Source organism: Triplophysa dalaica, chromosome 2 (assembly GCF_015846415.1).
Source record: "Triplophysa dalaica isolate WHDGS20190420 chromosome 2, ASM1584641v1, whole genome shotgun sequence".
Classification (NCBI taxonomy): Eukaryota; Metazoa; Chordata; class Actinopteri; order Cypriniformes; family Nemacheilidae; genus Triplophysa; species Triplophysa dalaica.
Window position 1 is genome coordinate 16,961,429 of NC_079543.1, and position 12,607 is coordinate 16,974,035.

General features: G+C 36.7%; 1 protein-coding gene across 1 annotated transcript; it reads left to right on the forward strand.

Annotated features, from left to right (window-relative positions):
* The first annotated feature begins 8,883 nt into the window (after positions 1-8,883).
* On the forward strand, positions 8,884-12,564 carry foxe1 (forkhead box E1). Its single transcript, XM_056764222.1, has 2 exons — positions 8,884-8,914; positions 9,063-12,564. The coding sequence occupies exon 2, from the start codon at positions 9,224-9,226 to the stop codon at positions 10,286-10,288; it is 1,065 nt and encodes a 354-aa protein (XP_056620200.1). The 5' UTR covers positions 8,884-8,914; positions 9,063-9,223; the 3' UTR covers positions 10,289-12,564.
* Positions 12,565-12,607: the final 43 nt, after the last annotated feature.

Consider the following 12,607-nt stretch of genomic DNA (forward strand, 5'->3'; position numbering starts at 1 on the left):
TAAAACTGATAATGATGTGAGCTCAGAAAAGACATTTGTGGTTATTTCATTATAAATGTTATGTTATATTTGACCTACACGTGCCTCTTTGATTTAATTGTAAGCAGGATGACTGAATAATCATAATCAATGTCAAACTGACTAAAACAATCAATTTCTGTGGGGGTTGAATAATTTTGAACACAACTGTAATAAACAATCTCACCCTAAATATAAATATGGACCTTATTTATTTTGAGTCGGGTTGAGTTTGGTTGCACTAAGCATTAGGGGTAAGGAATTCCATAGGCATCTAATATCACCATACAGTTAAAAATACATACTGTCTTGTTCTAAAAATAACTGTGTTTTCGGTTTCATGGGTGTCATGGACATATCTGCATGTTTGTCACCCGCTCATGTGTATGTCATCGCATCCCATCTCCACTTGTTGCCTTAAATATGACATGACAACAACATGTTATAAGTCAATCTTGGGGGATGTGTCTGTGCTTATGTTCTTACATGTTCACTTGCTGGTGTTCTCACATACTTTCCCTTTTGAGCGGCAAGCTGAGCTCTCATCACCAAGCAGAGGCTGATAATTCCTTGTCTTTCAGCTCCCCTCAAAAGAGCTTGTGATTGGAGATGACAAATGAGGCGGTAAGACAGGTCAGACTGCAACAAACTCAGGTGTGCTAACATGACTGTTAGTGTGTGTTAATGCATGAATGCAAGAGACAGGGCGCATCTAACAATAGTTAGTCTCCTGTGAACTATCTTCTAAAAATTAATCTTTACAATATCAATGACATACAAGCAGAGAGAACACCGATTGTATAATATGTGTGTAGGGTACAAAGTCTTTTTAACAAAAAAAGAGAACATGCAATTGAATTGTACTGTATGATAATGTAGATACTATATAGAATGAATCATCTAAAGTGTGTAAATAAAACCTATTATTACTGATGTAATAAGAGATATACAGACAACAAAAGCAATGCCAAATTGGAGTTGAAATGTAATAGAAAATGAAAAGGTCATAAGTGGTAGTAGGAATGTGTGTGTGGGTGGAAGATGAAGCAATCTTGCTGAATATTGGTTCTGAAGAAGTGTGCCTGAAGCCTATTTTACGATCTAACGTCCAAACCTGGGTCATGTCTCCAGTCAATCAGGATTTGTGCAGGAATTTTGATGAGGGGCGAGATAGCAAGACAGCAAAAGTGGACGGATTCTATCCTTGATATGTCATAAATGTATATATTTATATACATACATACACACATTTTCAGAAATTAAATACATGTGAAAAAGAATGTTATAATAGATTTCATTAATGAAATAAATCAAATTTACGAAACTGTGTAAAACACATTTTTGGGCTGAGATTAAAAGATTGATCTGTCAATCGTATAGAATAACTTCAATGTTGTGTTTGTAGTCAATGTAAATGCAAGATGAACAATTATAAACATTTCACTGTAGTGTAAATATACAAACCAACCAGAAGAGGTCCTCAATCATTTGACAGTAGTGTAAATAAACAAACCAACCAGAAAAGGTCCTCAATCATTTGACAGTAGTGTAAATATACAAACCAACCAAAAAAGGTCCTCAATCATTTGACTTGTGTTTACATTCAATGCAGACACAACATATAGGCCATTTCATGTGATTGACAGAAATACAGTGGGGAGATGAGTGACAGCTGGACACATATTTGGGTGCAGGTTCAGAAAAAAACAAAGCAGCCGTTCACCCTCAGTGTCAGCTAAAGAAGCAGGCACACACCATGCAAAACAGCTCAGTGAGAGCACCATTTGTTGTGCAAATATACTAGTATATGCAAATGAAGCCACATACACACATTCACATACACTTTCGACATGGCATGGGACAGCCACAAAAAGCATGACAAGAACAAATAAAAAAATTGAGCGACAATTATTGATGTGTTTACTGAAATGACACACAGACTAGGGTAGTTTTCCACAGTTGAACAGAAATGCTTGTGATGTGATCAGACTATAATTCAATGTTAATACATATGCATTTGGCATACGTTTTTATACAAAGTGACTCAATATGCATTATGTATTCATTTTACATGTGCATATGGGCTGAGCAAACAGGAGTACATATATGTCTATGTTTTAATATGTATATATTTTCTGTTTATTGTTGTTATATATCATGTACATATATAGTACAATATCTATGTTATGTAAAGTTGGAAAATGTGAAAAAAGTAAGTGATGGACATTTTCAAAAATTAAGTGGAAATTATGTGGAACCACTTATGCATTACATGTATGGATTTTTAGAATTAAACCTGATTTTCCATAGCAAAAATCTACAAAAGGACCTTCCATTTTTAGTTAGAACAATAATGATCTAAACAGTCAAAGTGAGAAGTCTACAATATAAGACTGTTGCAAAGGATCCAAATTATGCACCCAGGATGCACCTGCTATAGCGTATCCCAAGGCGATGGGAGTTGTTTATAGATAGGGATTAGTCTGATTGTCAAGGTGCTTCCCTGTCCAGGGTGAGCCTGTCTCTCTAGAACAATATCTCACCTTTTCACCCTTTGAACCAAGCGTCGATCCACCAATCAGGTGTGAATCGTTGGTGCATATTCATTGAAAAATGTGTTTTATTTCTTTTCCTGCAAATGCTTAGCATTCGGTCCAAGGTTGCGTCTTCAAAAAAGTGTAAAAATATATTGTATGCATTTGAGAGAAGGTTTAAGTAGTGTTTCAAGAGCAGGATATTAGTGCATCGTGGCATCATAATCAGACTACTGCCAGTAATAATGGGCTAAATCCATCCCACAAAGTAAAGAAAATCATGTGTGCGAGAACTTGAATACTTGTGCGCAAGATGTGGCTTGTGTTGGCTCTCTGCCTTAAGAACAGGTAATCCAGTAGTGTCAGTGATTGAAGAGATACAAATCCTGCAGTAACAGACATGCAGGTGGCACTGGAAAAGAACTGCATACCATGCAATTTTTTTCTCTTTGTCTTTGTTAGGCATCCCCATATGCCAAACATCTACTAACTCTCTTTCTTACTTACTCTGAGAACTTTATGATATAGATAGATAGATAGATAGATAGATAGATAGAGATAGATAGATAGATAGATAGATAGATAGCGTGTTGATTTAGCGTGTTGCACACATTACATTTTATTTGATAAACTCAAGATGTTTTATTAAGACTTTGAATGTTTGTTTTATTAAAAGCTTCAACATGGTAACACAGCCAAAACACTGAATGACATTTCTGAATGTTGGGTGTTCAAAACACAAGACATTAGAAACTTGTTTAACAAAGAAAATACATACACAAATCAAATCGTTTTCAAACAGTATATCACGACCTTGCCATTAGAAGCAATAGATAAATAAACAACAACTGAAAACACACCAAATACATCTCACTAAGGGCAACATTATTTTATCATCATGTCCCAATGAGGTGTGGTCACATCTATCGTCCCAGACAACCAGTTTCTCTAATGAGTGAAAACATTCCACGGAGAACATTGAACCTTCACACTCACAATACGACGGGATTGAGCAACCCATTCAGAGGCAGGCAGGGGGAAAGAGAATGATCTTTTGAGCCAACAGAAGTCGAGAGTTGCACTTTGGTGGCCAATATTTCCCTGCACGCTCTCAGACACCAAGTCAAAGCAAAGAAAGTGACAGGCATTATTATGCATTCTGTTCTTGGAAGTACGTTGCAGATACAGAGATATGATACGCTAATAATGTTTTGAGGCTATGCCTTCATTAGTTCAGCCCAGATATACAAGAAGAAGTGCTAAAAAAGATCACATAAACTGACTCGAACCTGCCAATGACAATGGAAGCAGTTTTTTACCGATTGGTTGGCTAAGATAAGTTGTACAGACCCCTAAACTAAACAGAAGAGTGACATAAATCCAGTCTGAGGTGTTTCAAAAGAAAAGTACTTCCTTTTATTAGAAATAGATTGGACATTGTTCGATTAGTATTTTTATAATGTTATAAAGACACAGCCCAGAACTATTTCAGACAAATGCGTTGAATCAGTGCTGATTGGCTGTGTCAATACAAACAGGTGGCTGCCTTGTGGAGGGGCATAAAGAGTGAACGTTAGCCGACAGAGGCAGCATTCTGCTTCAGTTATGTAAACTGGCCAGGCCTGCGAGCCAGTCAACCGGCACTTGGAGTTTGCATTGCCATTGACAGAGTTTGAGTCCAATGCAAAAAGCAAACATGCACCAGATACACACAAACAAACACGCATGCAACCATGAACACACCAACGCACAATACACAAATGAAAAAATCCTCAAGTAAATAACAGGAGTTAACACACTGAGAAACACTTAGATGAGAAACAAATACAAACTGTTTAATACTTAAATATACAGTATATGTGTGTAAGTATTATACGACATATGTCATATGTCAGGTTTAATTTGTTTAGTAAGGGATAATGTACAGGCAGTCAGTTGTTTTCGGAGAAATAAGCCCCGAGAGTGTGATCAGTACCCTGACACGAAGCGGAGGGTCTTGTATCACACTGAAGGGGCTTATTTCACAATAACTGCCGGCTGCTTGTACATAATACCATTTATTACATGGCTACTTGCCACATGAGGAAAAAATTGACATGAAATGTGAATTATAAATATTATATTTGTTCATTTTTACCGAATGCTGACCTTCCGCGAGGAAAAGCCGTTTCCTTTCAGTTTTACGGTAATGAATGACCTCGAACAGGCAATTTGGTTTAATCATTTGTTAAAACAATGTCATATATGTTATTAAAAAACATATAGATAGTTTGCTGCATCCGGATTACCATGTGTTATTAGTTTGGAGTGGTTGTTATCTGGGAATAACGAACCTGCAAATGTTGTGACTGGCCAATCAGAATCAAGTATTCCAACGACCGTGTAATAAGAGGGCATTCATTAAATCCAATAGACCGTATGAATGGAATACTGTCATTTGTTAATAGAACTTTCTTGGAGACACATTGTGGAATCATTACTACCACACATAAGCATCTAAACAATTAAAAAAACGACATATTCATATGGACACTAATGGAAGCAATACACTGTTTTACACCGAACGCAGCTGCGGTTAATCATGTTTATTATTCCAGAAATACAAGTAAGACCAACCCAAGACAAATAAACTGTCATCAGAAGTAATGGGTTATTTAGAATGTCAACAGATATGTACAAATGCCAAACACTTGGAATAACAAGTAAAATTAGATGGAATAATTCCAAAGTAATAGTAGCAATTAGCTTGCAATTAAAAAGGAAATCGATTAACAGAATGCATAATGGTGTAATGGTGAGTTTAAAACAAATAAAGAGGAAATGACTTGGTTTGTGATGTAAAGATAAAAACTGTATTGTCTTTTTATACAACACCTTTTTAAAAATAAATGTTCTGATTTTCCTTTGCATGTCACCATTTTTTACCTGTAGAGTGCGGGGGTGTCAGAGGCCTTTGCATGGCTTGTAATGACAAAACACTGATTTACATAATTCATCAATGTGTGGTCTCTTTGACCATTTCAATAAATGCAATATCGGAAAGACACTGTGCGAGCTTTGACAAATATGTCAACATAAGTTTAACGCTATATTTGTATACTTGAAATCCATAATCAAATACTAATATTTATTATTGCTGTATAACAACTGCCTGTCTTTAAACACGAGATACAACTGTAAAAACAATCCGTAAAATCACAGTTTTTCCCTGTACAATTACATGTTGTAATTACGTGATGTAAAATTACTGTCTTTTTTTCAATTTTTTATTGTAAATTACAGTGTTTTTACATTTTACACCGAAAAGCTGTAAAATTAGGGTTTTCCAGTGCTAGCAAAAACAATCTTTACCATAGTCAACCACCAAACTGTGAACAATGTGCTCATCTTAAGTTGCTAAAGGTTTCACAGTTTTTTGGAGGACATATCAGGAGGATGGATCAGTGTTTACACTACAAATGTAAAATATGTGGTCGTATGTGTTTCTGACCACCTCCAAATGTTGTTTGCGTGATCGATCACAAATCAATTTGGACCCTGTTTACATCTGTATTTAGCATTTTTTATCACATATGTTATTTCCAACGGTTCTTTCTGCCTTGTTAATTTGGCTGGGATTATTTGAATCAGTTTGTACAACGTGAAGCTCAATCGGTTATGTAATGCAGGTAGCAGGCATGTACTAGAAATTACTTTTTTATCGAAAAATCGTCGTTTTTATCGAGAAATCGTGTTATAGTTACAGATTAGTCTTTATGCCAAATAAAACCTTGCTGAGGTCTGCATGAAATCTGTGCCGGCAAACCTCCAAGGAATTTGCACATTTCCACGGAATTACACAGAATCATTCACAAAAGTCTACAAAATACTCAATCCAATGCTTTCGTCTGTCAGGGTTATGCACAAACATTGGCCCTTAACAAAATGAGCAGATATACAACCCCGAATTAACAGAGCTTGTAATGACTGATATCTCTAAACATTATTTTGTCAAATTTCAGTCTCCTATGCAGTGTTATCTGTTGAATGATGCACATAGATCATCTGAATGTGCAATAAATTCACATGCTTCACACATATAGCAAGAATAGCCTAATGTAGATCTGTGATAAGCAGTAACATATCGTGGTATAGTACAGCTGTGTGATAATATGCAATTCTGAATCTGAATAAAAAAACGTTTATTTGAATATGCTGTTCAAAATAACCTTGCACGTCAGGATTTCTAAACACCCACACAATGCACACCCAACAACCATATTGTATGAATATGCAAGATCCTTTCTACTTCCACTCATGTACCGTCATTCATTTTCGACTATATGCATGTATTGTGCAATTCCATTATACTGAAACTGTACAATGGAACTTTAACCACAAGAAATACTTCACTGCTATTACTACTATCACCAAATTAAATCTGTGATGGTTAGACATGTGCAAGTGTCATTTTACAGCATTGTTTTTTTTAACAAATCATCTGATATATTTACATTATATGCATTTGACATACACTTTCATCGATAGCGGCTTAGATTGCATTCAAGGTATACATTTTTGATCAGTATGTGTGTTTGTTCTACTAAAACAGTGCCCTGCCAGTTGAGCTGCAGGAACACTTGTTCAACACTGAATTTACATACTCATGAATGTGCCAAACAACGTCTTTGATGAAAATGTCTGGCAAATGCATTGATGTAATGTGCATGTAACACTCAAGTTTCATAATTAAATGTAAATGAAACAGAATTATAGACATATGTATTTATGCATTAGACAATACCATTTAGATATGAACAACACAAGACTCAAGTTTTGAGATAAGAAATTTGAAGACAATTCTGTTGCATTTGTGTGAATACACTCTGATTTCCATACATTCATTTGACCTGCTCAGCTAATGTCAAATGCATGATCTTATGTATATTTAATGCGTGAATTTAGTTTTTTACCTTATGAACTTTTATAGAAAAAGCCATTTAAATTTACATTTTGTAATATGCCAAATTACCAATATTTGCATACAAAAATGACCTATAGGTTAATAAATTCTATTCAGATATGAATATGACAAATATATTACGCTTTATGTGACAGGGAACTACATGACTCATATCTACAGCGTTTTCTGCCAAATGCACAAGGGTGGGCAGCCCTTAGGAAATATCCTTTATAAATCCACCAAACACAAGGGATTACCCTCAAATGACAGGTGAGGAATCTCCATGTAAGCCCAGACAATGTTTAACCTTTAAAGAGAAGCTCATTGTTTTGGCGTCGGTCCGAGGAACAGCTAAGCCCGGGCCGTGCGTCTCAAGCGTTTTAGTAAAGACTCCTGACATGAGACACGACAATTAGTCTCAAGTGCAGATTCTTAACCCGAAGTTTCGCCTCCGTGTTTGCTCAATTCTGATTGCCTCCAGCATGAATCATACCACAGAATATAGAGCATTAGACTCAACTGATCAAAGTATAGATCAGAGATGGGAAGGATAGAGAGGTTGTTCGAGGACAAAGAACAATAGGCAATTGTTCAACAATAAAGTAGCAATTGTGATTTTTTATTTACTTTATTTAACATCTCCCCAACATGGAAATAGGATATGTGACCTAGGTATCAGCCTGTCTATACCCACACACCAAAATGTGACCCAGATTTGCATGCTGTTAAAACAGAGGGAGGCACAGACTGTGGCACACAGTCGCATATTTACATCTTCTCACACAAATGAAACCGCCAGACACGGCACAACAGAAAATAATACACAAGAAAGACCATGGTTACCACTAAAAGAGCTATTCGACGCCCCACTTTAGCCTAAATGTTTCCGGATATGTTTGTTTGCCACAAAAATAAACGCCTGTGAGTTGCCGGAATAAAGACAGCTGGAAAATGATGGCCATGGAGAGAAATAAGCTGCTACATGTAGGATAACAATACTGCTAGGAGCCCCCGATTGTTAACATTCACAGGCTTGTCAGACGTATTGACATGAATTTAATCAGTAGTACCACTAAATCTGTCTATTTAGAGTTCCTGAAAGTGGATCTGTTGGAGTAAAGAATTATATGTGCAGTTTGAGACATACAATACACTTAATAGGCGGAAAAAACTCTCAGAAAAGGTATTGTTTTTCTTCTAATATACTCTACTGTTTAAACTAAATGTAGTATTGTAAGAGCGCTTTTAAGAAATCTGCAGAGGTATGTGCTTTCAGCCACGTGATAGAGAACCTGGTTGAAGGGGCGTGGCTAATAACTCTACAGGTAGACTGTTCCTCAGGTAACATAGCCAGTTATTGACTGTCCTTTCAACTTCACGAAGCCAGACAGACACTACACCTTCAAACAAGACTGCTTATGTGAGTTCTATCTTGTTTTTTTGCAACTTGGTTTTGCAAGAATCGTTCCGAATAGCCAGCATAGAAAATCACAGCATAAGGAGGCACCTGAAGAGATGAAGTGCTTTATCTTCACTGAAAGAAACTGACATGTGTTTGGGATTTTTAGTGCCGCATTATGACTGGTATGCTTTCACCACAATATCTCCAACAAGTACAACATTTGTTGCTATTGACTAAGGTCTGGCTCATCTAAACTGCCGATTCTACCTTTGGAAAAGAAAGAGTCTGAAATTTGTGAAGCTGTGTTGGGACTCATTGTAAGCAGTCATGCCTGTGGTTAAAGTGGAGAGCGATTCACCCTCCGAGACCACTCTTCCAGTGAATGACAGTCAGAGAGCAGAACCACAAAAGGGCCGGCGGAGGAAGAGGCCCCTTCAGCGAGGCAAACCGCCGTACAGCTACATCGCTCTGATCTCCATGGCGATTGCAAACTCGCCCGACCACAAGCTCACGCTTGGAGGGATCTACAAGTTCATCACAGAGAGGTTTCCGTTCTATCGAGACAACTCCAAGAAATGGCAGAACTCCATACGTCATAACTTGACACTCAATGACTGTTTTATTAAGATCCCACGAGAGCCCGGTAGACCTGGAAAAGGCAACTACTGGGCGTTGGATCCCAACGCAGAAGACATGTTCGAAAGTGGCAGCTTCTTACGCCGCAGAAAGCGTTTCAAGCGCAGCGACTTCACTACATATTCATCGTACATGCACGAGTCTCCCGTCTTCCCCTCGGTTCAGATGGCACGCTCGGCCTACGCCAACACCGTCTACTCAAACATGGCGGTGAGCCCACCTTATTCCCAACAGCTTCCATCTGCCTATTACCAGTCCTCCTCACCCAGTTTTGACTCGGGCCAGTCGAGGGTCTTCAGAATCAATTCTCTTATCGGATCACCCGGCAGGATGGGTCAACCCGCAGAGATGATGGCTCAGCAGTCGTGCCGCAGTTTCAGCCCAGAGAGTGGCTCCTGTAGTTTGGGAGGAACGGGCTATCAGCATCAGTCCTGCGGTGGGGAGACCATGCTGTCATGCTGCTCCAGCTCCTCGAATAACATGGCCTTTGCTTACTCCAGTCCAGGACATGTACAAACTCAGGTCTCATATCCACAAGGCAGCACTCAGACCTACGGGCAAACGGGGAGGGTGGCCATCTCCAGTTTGTCTCCCCTGGCTGGTGACGCTGTTGGTGATCCATACGGCAGAACGTCTCCAGCACAGCTGGGCACATTTGTTCAGTACAATACCTCTGGTCCAATAGGCAGCTCAGGACCCTACATTAGACATCCAGCTTACTCAGGTAATATGGACAGGTTCGTGTCTGCCACCTAGTAATGGGCGAGGATGATTTTCCAATTGCACGGATTGCTGCCTGAATGACGCAGCGAGGAACATTCGTGGAGTTATTTAAGAACATTTTAGCCGATAGAAAATCATAACGAACAGAAAATGTTTACAGAACATACATGGAAAATGTGATATTTAAACAGTTTTTTAAATAGACTTGAATTTTAAAATGACGTCAATAAAGAACCTTCTTATCATTGTAAAAATGCACGAAGTGCTGAGGTTCAAAACTTTATTTTTATCGGGGTCTTTCCTTTTTTAATTACATTTGAGTGAAATGTGTTCATAGGTTTTGTACATGCTCTTTTATTGACTGCCAGCTGTGATGATATTAAAAAGTCAAAAAAGTTTCCACTGATACATTTACTTAATTCATTGATATAAAAATGTTTCTACACAAGGCTGCGTGTGACTGGATCTTTTAGTCATTTTTCATGAGAATTTCAGAGAAATCATATTTCATGTTTATCTTTTAAATTGAACAAATTATTACAATGAATTCAAATATTATTAATCATATAACGTCATAAGAAAGAGTTATTTCACTAAATTATTGATTTCGATAAAACTGCAGAACATAACCAGAACCCATTTCTAAAGCAGGACATAGCAAACAATAGATTATTATTAACAAATTCTAAAGAATTAATACGGAGTTACAATAAAACTGTCAATTTCACATCTAATTGATCCAATTCACAATCCAATTCAAAACAGCTTTACAGAAAACAGACAAAAGAGGATAAAAGTCCATCTAGCGAATAGGACAAAGCTAATGTTTATTTTGAAATAAGTTATTTTCAAATAGTTTATATTAGGAATTCCTTACAAAACAAAACTTTTGCTGCAAGCTTTTAATTGAATGTTAAAAACAAAACTAAAAATATAAATGGAATAATATAAATATAGTTTCCGTTGTTGCTGCTGTTAATAATGTTAGTTCCACTAACAATATTTTATGAATTATAAAATGTTAAAAATAATAGTTGCTCAGGACCAGAGGAATGAAACTATACTAGCATGGTGAAAGCAATCGCTGACATTAATGCAACCAAGAGAAAAATTTAACAATTAGTCTTCAGGGGCCAGATTCACGAAAATTATTCGTAAGAATGTTCGTAAGTGTAAGTCTCAAACATGGAAGAATAAAATGATACGAATTAACTTGCATGCTCGTGTGGTAACTGTATATGTGTATCTATACAATAAACTTAATGTGTGTAACAAGCACATCCCATTCTTATGTAGCCTGTATATATTGGCATGTGATATTTAAACGGCATTTACGATCGCATGTTTGCTAAAAGCCTATGTAAGCAAGCATTATAAAATATACTTAGGCTCTTATTATATAAAAAATAAAATTGTATCCTACTACGACATAAGACTTATGACCCTCTCCATTTTGTGTCACTCTGTACCAGAATAATGTAAAAAGCACTTTAATAATGAAAGCTAAAGTGAGCTAGACCTTATTTTTATATCAAAATAAATATTCCTTAATGGGTGGTAAACGTCAAAATTATGATTCTGGCTCAATAAAATACACGTCACATGTGACACAACCAAATACACGTTTTAAATATTTTACCTTTTGAGATTTAAGACAACCGTATGGCTGTCCTCATTTTAAGATAATATTTACGACAGCTTTTGTTCGGAGAACTTGGATTCTTCTTAATTTTTTTCTAAGATCAATCTTTAGAAAAAAAGTAGAACAGTCTTAAGAAGTTTTTTTTTGGAATACAGAACATTCCTAAGTTTTTTCTAAAATTAGAATTTAAGAGAAAACATGTCAGTGTTTTGTGAATCCGGCCCCAGATGCTCTAAGCAACTAACTAAAAGTCATAATTTTTGGTTGTATTTTTTTTTTGAAAACCTTGAAATAAATGACTCTTCAGTCAATGAGATATGACTGAAATATCAAAGTACAGAGCAAATAAGGCATTAGTGATAATTCTACAAATAAAAAATCTGATTCAAAATATTTATATGACTGTAACCTAATGTAACCCAAGCATATTATTGAGAAATTCTTAACAGATCAAATGAATCTTGAAGAGAAAAAAAGTCAAAAGAAATGAGCACTTTAGTTACTTCACTTGAGTTGTGTTGGTTTTAAATGGTAGCCGTAAAGAAGAAAGAGGGGTATTGAGTATCAGTGAAGCAGAAGAGCACATCAGACTGAACATTGTGCTAGAATAAGAGAATTTAAGCAACACATTTTATCAGGTTTTCACAAGCACTGGCATGATCAGAATCACTGGTTAATTACTGGACTTCATCTGCTCTTCAACCAGCCAT